The 14,040-nt window shown below is 45.2% G+C and overlaps 1 protein-coding gene across 1 annotated transcript; it reads right to left on the bottom strand.

The window, feature by feature from the left end:
• Positions 1-152: 152 nt before the first annotated feature.
• Positions 153-13,292, bottom strand: inavaa (innate immunity activator a). The gene is made up of 10 exons (XM_014135717.3): positions 13,108-13,292; positions 6,776-6,884; positions 5,999-6,132; positions 5,661-5,783; positions 4,737-4,977; positions 4,428-4,481; positions 3,973-4,324; positions 2,515-2,676; positions 1,484-2,240; positions 153-1,355 (listed from the first exon to the last, which is right to left on the bottom strand). The coding sequence occupies exons 2-10, from the start codon at positions 6,843-6,845 to the stop codon at positions 1,260-1,262; spliced, it is 1,989 nt and encodes a 662-aa protein (XP_013991192.1). The 5' UTR covers positions 6,846-6,884; positions 13,108-13,292; the 3' UTR covers positions 153-1,259.
• Positions 13,293-14,040: the final 748 nt, after the last annotated feature.

The raw sequence follows: 14,040 nt of genomic DNA on the forward strand, positions 1-14,040 counted from the left end.
TGTTGTCCTTTTTGTGTGCAAACTTTCACATGGTGTGTGCCTGAGTTTTAAAAAAGGTTAATGATATTGTTATTATGATATTTTATATTGACTAGAAACAAATGCCTCTGCAAATGAATCTCTCTAAAAAGAAATTGCACTTTGAGAATCAGTAATATAAAGCCTTTTTATTATAAATATACAAACAATATCAAAACTGATATAATCAACTGGTTAGTACCACAACAAAACCGCAATGCAGTGAAAACATCCAACACAATCATGCTTCAAACCAACCAGTTAGAAACAAAGGCATCTTAGATTAATATAAATGAATAGTTTAACAGGTTAACATTCAGCTTATTTCGTGTTATTGTTAGTGTACTACAGCTTAAGGAGAAACAGCAACTTTCTAGCATTTTCTAACACTATTTTGAAAAATAATATGAAAAATGATATAATAAAATTCTAGTGAGAGTTACAGGTAACTGCCCCCCAAAAAATCTATGCCAAAACGCATTGAAGCTGTTCTAGCGGCTCGTGGTGCCCCAACGTCCTATTAAGACACTATGTTGGTGTTTCCTTTATTTTGGGGAGTTACCTGTTTATTGTGCCTATACTGCTTGAGGAAACCTCTTAAGTTAATAGATAGAGAAATAAAACAGATACAGTCTAGACATTTTATTAAAGAAATAAATGATTATATTAGGAAGGCCGTAACTTCATTTGGAACCTAGGTGAACCTTGTTGTGCAAATATGTGTACCACACACAAAGAGAGTCTACAGTAAGCAGTAATCTTGAAATGTTATAGCCAGTTAAAAATGTATGAAACTTGTTACAAAAACATAGCATATTTAACCTGTAGAAAATAATCAAATTGACTCACAATATCAACTTTCTTTTCAAAATAAAATAAATAAACTGGCAAAGAGCCTTACATAGAAATTACAAACTTGCTTTACATAAAGATAAAATACATACGTCACCAGTGGTAGAGCTAGGTGCTTATCATGGTACCCAACTACCCATGGAACCAAGGTCGTCTTCTGCATTTTGTCAAGGACAGTTGTCCCTCACCAGGGACATACAGTATAATCTCACAGAGTCCATAGATTCAATAAATACAGACATACTCAATAGTTTAGAGAGGGTCCTTCGCTCCTCATGTGTAGCATAGCATACTGCAGTAGGGCGACTCCCCCTGGTTACAGACAGAGTCATATACTGTATAGATATACACATATAATTATGTACCGTATACAGTATATATGGCTGTGGTTACACCTGGCTAACAATCTCTGAGTCCTCTTCAACAAACCACTGCACTGGAGTTCCATCTGCAGCCCTCTGGAGGATCACCTTTTGGTGGGGACCCTGAAACACAACAACACATTCACGTTCCTTTAGTTCCATATCTATATGTTTTAATATATAAATGGGGGATGCTAGTTATGCTAAGATAAATGTGTGTTATGCTGGTGAGTGTTAGAGGGCATTGTCACCTGCATGTAGGGCGGGAGGTGAGGGGACGTGGGGCTCTTTACTCTGAACGACCCCTGGCGCTCCAGGGAACCCGGGCGTGACTTCTGGGACTGATTTTGGAACTGGTTCCGCTGGTGCCAGGAATTGAGCTCCTCTGACACAATCTCTCTGGGCAGCACCCGGGCGAGGTGTTCGGGGTACTCCCTCAGTGACGGGGTACGTACGAGGTGGGTGTAGGGGATTGGGAGCTTCAGAACTCTCCTGGGGGATAACGGTGGGGGCCCCTGTCCCTCCTGCTGCCAGTGCCTGTGCTGGGGCTGGGGGGCCTTGGAGGGGGAAAGGTAGAGATCCCTCCCCGGGGGACTGTGCAGGTCCTGCGGGGAAAGAGGGGAACAGTGGCCTTCCTCCACCATTCTCCTTCTCAAGCTGGGAGAGGACTGGTGCTGGTTGTTGTTCTTGTAAAAGCTGGGGCTGTTGGAGCCATTGAACGCAGGGCTGGTGGGACTTTTAGCTCCGTAGTGGAAGCCGTAGGGAGGAGGGCAGAGCTTGGGGATCTCGGTGGGTGCGGGGCCTTCCCTGTCTATGTGATTGTCCCGGCTGGGGGAGCTGGTGTAGGAGGGGACAGAGTGTTCAGAGCTGCTGTCCTCAGAGCTGGACTGGTACAAGCGCTGGGGAGAGTACTGTGGAGACCGAACCAGGAACTCCGGCCGTCTGCGTGGCAACCTGGCACGCCCACGTCCTTCACCCAGGTCATGAGCGGGCTTACTTTTGGGAAGTCTGAGAAGAAAATAGACAGGGGAGAAAAAAGTGAACTACTGTGTTGCAAAGTCTCTCTCCCTATAACGTGCATTAATACAGCAACTTCATTATTACATGTATTAGTCATTGTATTTTATGAATATAATTGATGTTACTTATGACAAATCCACAACCAAAGTCCACAACAACAGACACATAAGAAGACACAATAAAGCTAATCAACACAGTCATGTTGCTATGGTTTTGACATTCTGTGTTATGGTGTTGACGTTCTGAAGCATTGGTTGTTTACCTGAAGGACTGTGAGTACTGTCTGCGTACGTGCAGCTCTGGAGTAGAGGGGGCACTGGAGGAGTGGGTTTGTCCATGTCTCAGAGCCAGGTTCTTGATGGAGGGGAAGTGGGAGGGCAGGACTCTACTGTCTGCAGGAAACACTGGGGTCCCTACTGGACTGCTGCTCCGAGAAAGAAGGAGATAGAGAGTGGGCAGGGCAGGAGTATAACAACTGCTAGTTCAAAAGTTAGAGTCATGCAGTATATGTAGTCAAAAGCAAATCACTTTTTATGGGGTTCTGAGCAGAATAAATATTTTAGTAGTGAAGTCGGGCCTGCACAGTCAGCTGCTACACCTTTCCCAGCTAGCAATGAGGAATTGGCCCAGAAGCGTCCCTCTTCCGCGGGGTCGGAACTGATTGAATCGGCCCGGAATCAGGTGTTGAACTCGGCCCAGAATCAAAATGAATGACTGCCCAGAATCGGCCCAAGTACATCGGGCCGTTGCTGTCTACCGGAATTTAGCCGACTTTGCCGGGATCTTACCAGAATCCCCCCAGAAGCGGCCTGATGCTAATTTAAATAAATGTATACAGAATTTCCCAATTCAGTCATTTTAAATATGACTATTATACATACAAATTTTACCCATCCACACATTTTGTTTTTACAACTGTCTTGTCCCTTCGCTGCAACTCCCGTACTAAGCTGCACTGCTTCTTGACACAATGCACGCTTAACCTGGAAGCCAGCCACACCAATGTGTCGGAGGAAACACCGTACAGCTGGTGACCGTGTCAGCGTGCATGTGCTTGGCCAGCCACAGGAGTCGCTACAGCGCGATGGGACAAGGACATCCAGGCCGGCCAAACCCTCCCCTAACCCAGACAACCCTGGGCCAATTGTACGTCGCCTCATGGGTCTCCCGTTCGCGGCCGGCGTGGGTATCGAACCAGCATCTGTAGCAACGCAGTTTGCACTGTGATGCAGTGTCTTAGACGTCTGCGCCACTCGTGAGGCCCCATCCAGTTTTTCATGCTCATCAATTGCCTTGCACAAAGTATCAAAATACTAAAATACCACTTAAATAGAACTCTTAAAGAATGTCATTTAAATGTTAATTCAATTTTTTGATCACAGAAACAATGAGAAGATATGGAAAAATAAATAATGAAATGTTAGTTATATAAAGCAGCCCGTGTTATCATCTGCCAGAGAGTAGTCACAATTGGCCCGAGCCCCAAGTAATACATTTGGGCCAGATGATAACTCACACAGGAATCGTTCCGAGCTCAATCCCGGCATGCCAGCCATTAGTAATACTGCCGAAGACGGCCCAGACTTGGGCCACATGACGTCGGCCGAGTCTGACTCTCAGGCGAGTGCCCCAACTCTCAGGCGGAATCGGCCCAGATCCACTGTGCTACCTGGGTTATTAGTCCACAGGGTTTCAATCCAAAAAGGACGTGGACTCTTACCTGGACCTGCTGCTGCAGGCAGAGAGGGGTTTGTTAGGTCTTAGGTAGGGCTGATCCAGGCTAGACTCTCTCCAGGGGGAGTTCTGGATGGGGGAGCGTTCAGGGTACTCCACACTGCAGTTGGAGCCCATACTGAAGCTCTGGGTCTGGGTCTGCTCCACACTGCAGCTGGAGCCCATACTGAAGCTCTGGGTCTGGGTCTGCTCCACACTGCAGCTGGAGACGAGGCTCTGGCCGGAGGAGTGTTGGAGACTGCCCTGGGAGGAGGAGGACTGGAGGGACAGGGAGCCCACAGAGGATTGCAGGAGTGGGTCTACAGACGCTGAGGGAGAGAGAGGGCCAGAGTCGACGTCTATGGATAGACAGAGGAGACATAATAGTAAGAGTCAGACATGATGACACTTTGGAGGTGTTGAACTGTATTGGCATTTCTACTGTGTTAGTTGATAACTCACCATCGTCCAAGGCCACTGCATCAGACAGGGAGCTGTCATCAGACATGCACAGATCTGGCGACAGAAAGAGGCTTTATTCAAGACTTTATTCAATTAGGGGAAGGGGTTGGGCAAATGATCAAACATTGTAGTGTAATTCTTATGAAATGTACTGCTTATGTGATTTAATAACAAAACAATTGTGTATAAAAAAAGACAATCCATCCAACCTCCTTTCGGACTGAGTGAGAACGGTGCCTAACCTCCCTGCAGATTGCAGAGCCCAACGTGTCCAGATGGGGGCAGAAGTAGCAAATGCACCGCACTCACCTCTGTGTTTGGCTGAGTTATTCTTCTTGTTAATTGGTGGAGAGGAGCACTCCTTCCTGATCCTGTGCTGAAACACAGCTTCCTGTAGATCCTTGACTTTCTTCTCCTCCCTCTTGCACTGCTGCAGCCTGCTCTTCTTCTGTGGTTTGGACAGGTGATCCTCCACTGAGAGTCTACGAGCCGCCTCAACGATCTGGAGCTGCAAGGCCAGGTCAGCTTCTAGGGAGTGGAGTTCTGAATCCTGTGGAGAGGGTTTTTAGCTTCGATCAGGGGTCAAGAACCCAAATAACAGGATTTTAAAAAAATCCACTTTATCTCCCCAATTTCGATCTTGTCTCCTCCAATGGTCTCGGGAGGCGAAGGTCGAGTCATGCGTACTCAGACCCGCCAAACCGTGTTTCTTAACACCCGCACGCTTAACCCGGAAGCCAGCCGCACCAATGTGTCAGAGGAAACACCGTTCAACTGACGACCGAGGTCAGCCTGCAGGTGCCCAGCCCGCCACAAGGGTCGCTAGAGCGCGATGAGTCAAGTAAAGCCCCCCGGCCAAACCCTCCATTAACCCGGACGACGCTGGGCCAATTGTGCGCCGCCCTATGGGACTCCCAATCACGGCCTGTTGTGATACAGCCTGGGATCAAACCCGGGTCTGTAGTGATGCCCCTAGCACTGCGATGCAGTGCCTTAGACCGCTGCGCCACTCGGGAGGTGCAGGAAGAGCAATTATTTCACATTTTACAAAACACTTTGTGGAAATTGCAATAGATGAACTTCGCACTGAACCACAATACATTAAGAGAACTTCGCACTGAACCACAATACATTAAGAGAACTTCGCACTGAACCACAAGAAATTGAGAGATGTTGCTACACCTGGCTGAATTTCAAACGAAACAAAACCAAACTGAGTAGCCTATACTGTACCTCTCCATCCTGGTGTATGAGTCTGTCGTCCAGTTTGAAGGACGCTCCTATTCTCCTGCGAACGCGAGGGGGCTTCTCATCAGGCAGTAAAGGGTAGTCTGACGGCAGTTTTCCTGTCAGCTCCTGTAAATAAAGCAAATCCCAAATCAAGTTGATTTGTTTGTAAACACACACTTCTTATATCTTAACCATCAACTCTAAATGTAGAAGAGGTGATTTGGAATCACGTTCTCATGATCACGTTCCTAAATGTCACCTCAAACTCTGAGGATGTCCTCTTGGTCTAATGGGTAAGACGCTGTGTTGACTAGATCCCTAATTCCAGTGTGACTACTCACAGCCTCTCTGATGCAGAGTTTTTTTATTTCCAGTAGACACTGTTCCAGTTTCTCCTCCAGAACCTGATGCTTCAGCCTCATGGCCCGGGTGTGAGTGGTCAAGTCCTTGACCGGCGACGTGGGGCTGTCAGGACCTGCATCGCACATAGGAGATGATGTTAATGGAGCGTTTAAAACAGAGCACAGGCCCCCATTATAGGCATCACATGGTGCCACATTTGGAGCTTTTATCACAAAATGAACGATCATTATGGATTATATATTTTTTTCTACAGATGTAGGATCTTAATTTGATCACTGTTGCTGGGTAATTTTTATGCAATGCAGGAAATGTACAATGTATAGTGTATTTGAGGTTAAAAAAGGCTTCTAAAGTTTGTAATTTCCATTTTGATATTTTACCTTGTGAAAAATGTGTCAACCTCTTCAAAAAATGTTCATTCATTATAATCCACATAATAATTCACATTTTCTGTTGCTGCAGGATTATTTTCCTGCTGTAGCAAACTGGCTCAAATTAAGATCCTACATCTGTAGCTACCCTACTAGATGCAAGATGGCGCCGACAGAGATGGTCGCCTCGCTTAAAGTCCTTATGAAACTATACTATCATTAAACTTCTAGCTCCTGAATTTATCTCTAAAGTTCAATATTTGCACATACAATTGTAAAAACAGCCTAACAGCCTAACAGCATTAATAATATGTTCAGTGCTTTCTATAAAGTTTTATATCTGCACCTAGATCTAAAGTTCAGCATTGTTGAGTGTGCTCCTACCTGAGTTGAGTATGATCCCACTGTCAGTGTCACTGATCTCCTCTTTATGCATATCCTCTTTATCCATCATGGCTGTTGGAAGGTCTTCTTTACAGTGTTAGAACAATACCTGTTGGAAAATAGTTAAATAGTTTTAATCAGATTGTATAAATCATCATTATTCACACAAAAAACATATCCAACGTTTAGATCACTCAGGAAAGTGAAAAACTGCTTCACCTAAAAAAACTATTACAAAATATTGCACAATCATCAGTTTCCACCCCTGATGCCAAATGTCTCTTTAAACACTGATTTAGTCCCCACTAGTGCTACCCCCATCTCCCTCTTCCCCCCGCTTCCATCCTCTTCTCCCCTGTTCTCCTATTACAATAGGCAGCAGCCTCCACGCTTGAGTCGGCACATGTGCGAGGGGACCAGGGGTTAATCCACAACCGGGCGCCATGGCGACGGTCACAGGGCACACCACCATTCTCCGGAAGGGTGTGTGTGTGTGTTGTGTGTCGCCGTGAGGTGTGTCAGAGGGTGTTTAAAGGGACGGACCCGCAAAAAGACCCAGAAGAAAGCAGATGGCTGCAAGGCAAAGAAATTACCCCTCTTGTGGACTGCACCTGTTCCCCCTCCCAAAGTCTCACACACACACACAGACGCACACACACCAGCTCTCCATTCAATCGGTGTCCAGAGAAACAACCTTCAAGGGGCTTTTGAAGTGGAAGAATGTCTCAGTGCTTAGCCTGTCTCTGTAGCATCAGACAGCTCACTTAAAGCCACCGGAGATTCATGATTTGGCACATCTCTGATTTCACTGACACATTCTCACACTGTAGAACACATAAATAATGTGTATGTGTGCAACTCATGTTTATGGACTATTCAATAATCTGCCACTTTATATACTGTAGGTCGTCCTTGAAGCTAACCCAAGAGTCTAAAAGTGACTTATAAAGCCCAGCATAGGGGACAGAACAGCACGTTGAAAATCATGTTTGGGTTCTACAGATGTAGGATCTTGATTTGATCACTCTTTTGTTTCCGATCATTTTCCTGCACATCAGGAAATGAAAACAAGGTTTAAAAAAGCTTCTAAAGTTTGTAATTTTCACTTTAAAATGTCAGACTTGATATTCCCTAATGACAAATGGATCAACTACAAAAAATGTCCATTAATTATAATCCACATAATTTCCAGTTGCTGCAGGATTATTTTCCTGCTGTAGCAAACTGGCTCAAATGGAGATCTTACATCTGTATAGCAGGAGAGGAAGTGAAGGCTGACTCATTGAGAGACTTGATTCTCATGTCATCTGACATGAGTTGGGGGGAGTTGAGGAAGTCAACTAAGGATAAGACTCGAAAAATCTATATTTAGTTTCTAGGTGAATAACTTTATTTTCATTCACATGTCTGTCATCAGTTGAAGCTGTCATTCTCCTCTACTCCACATTTCAGCAGATCACAAAGGACTTCTTTATGGCAGCTAACGAGATTATCAGATATCATTACCATCCCTTGTAACAGATCAGTAGTACAAGTATGTGTAAGAAATGGCACCGTACTCCCTATATAGTGCACATCTTTTGACCATAACTCTGGTCAAAAGTCATGTGCTATCTAGGGAATAGGATACCATTTCGGACACACCAGGAGACTTTTACAACACAGGAAATAACTTCCTTCAGACCGGGCAGCTATTGGGGCTGCTGACATGTATCTTCTGTATCTCTGTCTAAAAACACAACTTCAGTATGTCAACGGACAGAAGGAGCTCATGTAGCTCATGTCTCTATTCACATTCAGGTCATGTAGCCTTAGCCGCTGTGGGTGACCAAGTCCAAGTAATCCACTGGTCCTATCTAGAGCAGTGATGTTTAGAGATGGGTATCAGGCCTGTTCCTGTAGGGATCATGAGAAACCCCTGGCCAGGATGTTATTGTGTTGAGTCCCACTGGCTGGGTCGGCCTATATCGGCCCATCCTCTGTCCATTCAGCAGAGTAACCCATGTGGACTGATGCAGCTTTGAGAAAGCCAGAGCAGCACAAAGAGTGAACAGCATGCTATAGTCTACCGCTGTTGGCTGAAAACACAGAGGCAAACAAAGGCTCTATATCCCCTGTATCCAGCCACCAGTCTGCATAATCTACTGTGGGTTCAATAACTGCTGACACCTCTGGATGGGCTGGATCCAGCTCCAGCCGAGGAGGAGTGGTGGTAGCTTGGCCCAACATTGAGACAACAGAGCAGGAGGAGGGGGGGAAGGAACAGAGCTGTGGCTGAGATAGGGGCATACAGTGAGACAGTGGAAGGAAGAGGAACTCTAGCTTGGAATAAAAACTGATACGAGCAGAAACAGAGCACATTCAGAGCATATCATTTTCGATTCCAGGCTAGAATACCTCCTCTCAAAGAGAGGAAATGAACAGGTCTGAGTCTGAGTGGGTGAAGTGGAGTGGATTGAGGTAGGAGAATTTAGACTCCCTGGCGCAGCCACATGATTAATATAAAACTGAGACGACAAGAGGAACACAGGAACTGGCTAATCAGACGCAGGCAGAGGCTAATGTGGTATTTTGCCCACTTACACCCCATAACTCTCCTAAGACTTTCACAATGTCTGTGGTTACCTGGAGCCTATATCTACTGAGTGGGTGGGTGGAAGAGTTGGGTTGGGATACAGCATCAGTCAGGACCTTCTAGAAGCTGTAAACGTATGCCAAAACATACAACATGTTCCATATAGTCTTTGTATGTGAGCACTGACAACATAGGGTGGGGAAAGAGGGCAAAACATCAGAACTTTTTTTTGTCACATGCACCGAATAAAACAGGCGTAGACTTTCCCGTAAAATAATTACTTAAGAGCCCTTTCCCAACAATGCAGAGTTAAAAAGTAAGAATGTTTTTAATAAAAATGTGCTAAATATAAAAAAGGAAATAGTAACACAATAAAATAACAATAATGAGGCTATATACAAGGAGTACCGGTACCAAGTCAATGTGCAGGGGCATGAGGTAGTATAGGTAATTAAGATAATACCCCTACATGTAGGTAGGGGTAAAAGTGACAAGGCAATCAGGATAGATAATAAACAGGGATCAATGTAAATAGTCTGGGTGGCCATTTGATTTACTGTTCAGCAGTCTTATGGCTTGTGGATAGAAGCTGTTCAGGAGCCTTTGGGTCCTAGACCTGGCGCTCTGGTACCGCTTGCCGTGCGGTAGCAGAGAGAACCGTATATGACTTGGGTGGTTGGTCTTTGACAATTTTTAGGGCCTTCTGATGACACCGCCTGGCATAGAGGTGCTGGATTGCAAGGAGCTCGACCCCAGTGATGTACTGGGCCATACGCACTACCCTCTGTAGCGCCTTGCGGTCGGATGCCGAGCAGTCAATATGCTCTCAATGGTGCAGCTGTATAACTTTTTGACGATTTGCCAAATCTTTTCAGTCTCCTGATGGGGAAGAGGCATTGTAGTGCCCCCTTCACTACTGTGTTGGCATGTCTGGACCATGATAGGTCTTTAGTGATGTGGTCACCGAGAAACATGAAGCTCTCGACCCGCTCTATTACAGCCCTGTCGATGTGAATGTGGTATGCTCGGCCCTCCATTTCCTGTAGTCCACTATCAGCTCCTTTGTCTTGCTCACGTTGAGGGAGAGAGTATTGTCCTGGCACCACATTGCCAAGTCTCTGTCCTCCTCCCTATAGGCTGTCTCATCGTAGTTGGTGATCAGGCCTACTACCACTGTCGTGTCGTCTGCAAACTTAATGATTGTGTTGGGAATTGTGTGGGCCACGCAGTCGTGGGTAAACAGGGAGTACAGGAGGGGACAAAGCACACATCTCTGAGGGGCCCTCGTGTTGAGGGCCATCGTGGCGGATGTGTTGTTGCCTACCCTCACGCCCTGGGGGCGGCCCGTCAGGAAGTCCAGGATCCAGTTGCAGAGGGAGGTGTCCAGTCCCAGTGCCTTTCGCTTAGTGATGAGCTTGGAAGGAACTATGGTGCTGAACCCTGAGCTGTAGTCAGTTAACAGCATTCTCATGTAGGTAGCCTTTTCCCAGGGCATTGACATCATCATATTGACATTTAATATTATAGTCTTCATACTGTATACAAGTATGATTGTTGAAAACATAGGGTGAGGACTGAGGAGGGGTGAATTTGAAAATCAACAAATCACTCCATTGGGTCAAGAATAGCCAATTAGCTCAGCATTTCCTGCAGAAGTATTGCCATTACCTTATGCTCCACCCTATATATAGCACATGACTTCATTGCTGTTGTCATAACAAGCTAATTACACCAGTCCTGTGATGATGATCACAGCAAACGATGACAGCCATCTAAGGAGGGTTTCTCAGGATAGTAGCTTACGGTTACACCCATCCTCATTCCCCTCTGCTCGCCGGACCATGAAAACGAAGCATCTAACGGGAAACGGTTTGTTTATAGGAGGAGAGGATGATGGTGAGGATTCACTGTCTGTCTCCCAGACTTTCCCTGTTATCCACCATCCATTCCCATGAGCCCCTGGAAGAGGTGTGTGTGTGTGTGTGTGTGTGTGTGTGTGTGTGTGTGTGTGTGTGTGTGTGTGTGTGTGTGTGTGTGTGTGTGTGTGTGTGTGCCTCTGGGATTCTCCTGGAATGTAGCCCACCACCACCATTGCATTACCACTGTGGTCGGGTCTAGGCTGCTGGAATTACCAACGGGGGCTAGCTACCCTAGGAAACAGTGAGGGATGCCTGTGTGTGTATGGGTGTGTGTGTACGTGTGCATGTGTGTTCTACTGAAACCAAACCAGGCCTATGTGAAGCCTGTAATTAAGATTCTCTAGGGTATGCTGATACTATGGAAGAAACCAAACGACTTTACAGTATGTCTGATTTCAGAGGCTGGTCAACAGCCAACATCCATTCAGCAAAATGGATCCATTCTGTTCTGTCTGTATATATACAGAGGGAATGGAGAGAATGAATCAGCAGACTGATTATTGATCATCATTGATCTAAATGAAACTCCAATCCAATCCAAAGCCCATCAATACTATATATAGTTAAGAACAAATTCTTATTTACAATGGTGGCCTACCCCAGGCCAAACCCAGGCGACGCTGGGCCAATTGTGCGCCGTCCTATGGGACTCCCAATCACGGCAGGATGTGATACAGCCTGGATCTGAACAAGGGACTGTAGTGAAGCCACTTGCATTGAGATGCAGTGCCTTAGACCGCTGCGCCACTCGGGAGCCCTATACTAGGAACATGTTAACTATGTCAACTTCCATTCAGAACGGTGTCATCATTATTAGAGGCTTAGTTTTCCAATGGAGACAATAATAAAAGTTGCAGTAATGAGCAAACACATACTTTCCTGGTCCCTGGCGGTGGAGGCCATATCCTAGCCAGACACAGCACCTCTGATGCAGACCAAAGACAATATAAATACAGAGACCTAAGAAGAGATCCTCCATTGTTCTCCAAGATCAAGACACATGGCTTTCTTTGACTCTCCGGGCCTCAAGACGACTTAATAGTGGTCAACCCCTGTAAATTATGGTAACAGGATGCGTGACTGACTGACAGCTTCTTCGCCCTTTCATAGTATCTCTGGTTCTTTTCCTTTACCCTACAGGTCAATTGTCAAATCATCTATGTGCTTGTCACAAGTAAACAATTCAGCTTTGCAAATACTGAAGCAGAATTAACACTGAGGTGTTACAGGTCAGTGGGAGTTGTTTGTCAACAATTTCAAATGGACCACTTATCTTGTGTAGTGGCAATGGATGAAAATAACCCCATTAAACTTTTTTGGGTTCAAAGACAAAAGGTATGTTATGTGAGACCATTACATTAGCTACTTGTGTCTCATCTTCGTGTGTTAAATCGCTTTCAACATGTGGCAGGATCTAGTCATTGTTGTGTCATTGAAATGACTAGTGTGTTTAGACTCGACACTCTCGCTGAGTAATATGCCAGGACTATTGCAATTTTAATTCTGGGAAGTAAACGTTCAGCAATTGTCATGACTCACAGTTTATCAGACAAATAATAACCATGTAAAGTAACAGGATGTCTGAGAGTGACTCATCTAAAGTAACAAAAATATTTGATGTCTGAAATAAAGCATACTTTTCAGAGTTGAAAAAGTCATCCTCAGTCACACAGAACTCATATAGCTGCAATATAACATCGAATTATACTTTGTATCAGTTGCCCATAGTTTATCCCTGTCTACATTGTAACATCCAGAGTGCAATACCCTGTCACTGTAACTGTATTCTCATTTTCCCATATAACAACAATACCTTCATAAAATTCGAATGTTTTTACCTTTTAAAACGCGTCGGTCCAGCAATCCTGAGGACTTCACAGCATGCTGAGTCTTTCTCAAGTCAGATGTGTGATGGGCATTGTGGGGGGGGGCGGCGTTCCGTTCTCTGGTGGGACATCTGTCCTCAGATCATACCATTATCTGGAAAGCGAGAGGGTTGTCTCACTTGAGCTGTGGGTTTAGTTTCCCAAATGCAAATGAGTTTTACGCGGATCAACTGTTGTGAGTTGTGAATTTGACAGACTTTTTTTTATTTTACGTGGTATAGTTTCGGAACGATTAAAAAAAGATGAAAAGAAATGTAACTTTATGTTGGTTAATTTCCCCTATCTACAAGGAACATTTTCAATCGAGAGCATTTTTTTTTCTCCAGACACGCTCTGCCCCATTGACACAGCACACGACACCCGGAGGGGGGACATTATAGTAGAGAATGATAGCTGGAGGAAAGAAAAGTTTGGGGGAAGAGGCAGAGGCGAGTGCCGGTGGACAGCTGGCTGGTAGGAGTGTGATGAATAATAGCAGTAGACTTACAGCCCACTGACTTGAATGCGTGACATGCATCCAAAATGTTACAATGATGAATTTTGACTATAGTTCTTTTCTCAGATAGACTATTACCCAGCCCTACAGTTATAAATTAGTAATATAAGCATTTACTTAGTCACCCAAGGAGAATTATGGATTGTAGAAAACATTTAAATTAAATAAGCAACCCATGTTAAGCAACCCATGTTACCCCACCCCCAGACCCGCGGACATCCCTTAAATGCCTGGTCGGGGCCGGGAGCGGAGAGGGAGAGCATATCGTTATAGCTACCCCTCCCCCACCTCCCATCCTTCCAGATGGCCAGCTTTTTTGCTCATCCCGTGATGGAATGAAAAGATCAGCTAATTAAGTCCTATAGCCATGTGAAAGACCGCAGTGAGAG

This window comes from Salmo salar, chromosome 13, assembly GCF_965601325.2.
Source record: "Salmo salar chromosome 13, fSalSal1, whole genome shotgun sequence".
Taxonomy (NCBI): domain Eukaryota; kingdom Metazoa; phylum Chordata; class Actinopteri; order Salmoniformes; family Salmonidae; genus Salmo; species Salmo salar.

Excerpts from the sequence above, each read along its gene's own strand:
- inavaa (XM_014135717.3), bottom strand. The coding sequence starts at position 6,845 with ATGATGGATAAAGAGGATATGCATAAAGAGGAGATCAGTGACACTGAC. Across the intron at positions 5,784-5,998 it reads AACTCTGCATCAGAGAGGCT|GAGCTGACAGGAAAACTGCC; the intron begins GTGAGTAGTCAC and ends CTTTATTTACAG. Across the intron at positions 1,356-1,483 it reads ACCTCCCGCCCTACATGCAG|GGTCCCCACCAAAAGGTGAT; the intron begins GTGACAATGCCC and ends GTTGTGTTTCAG.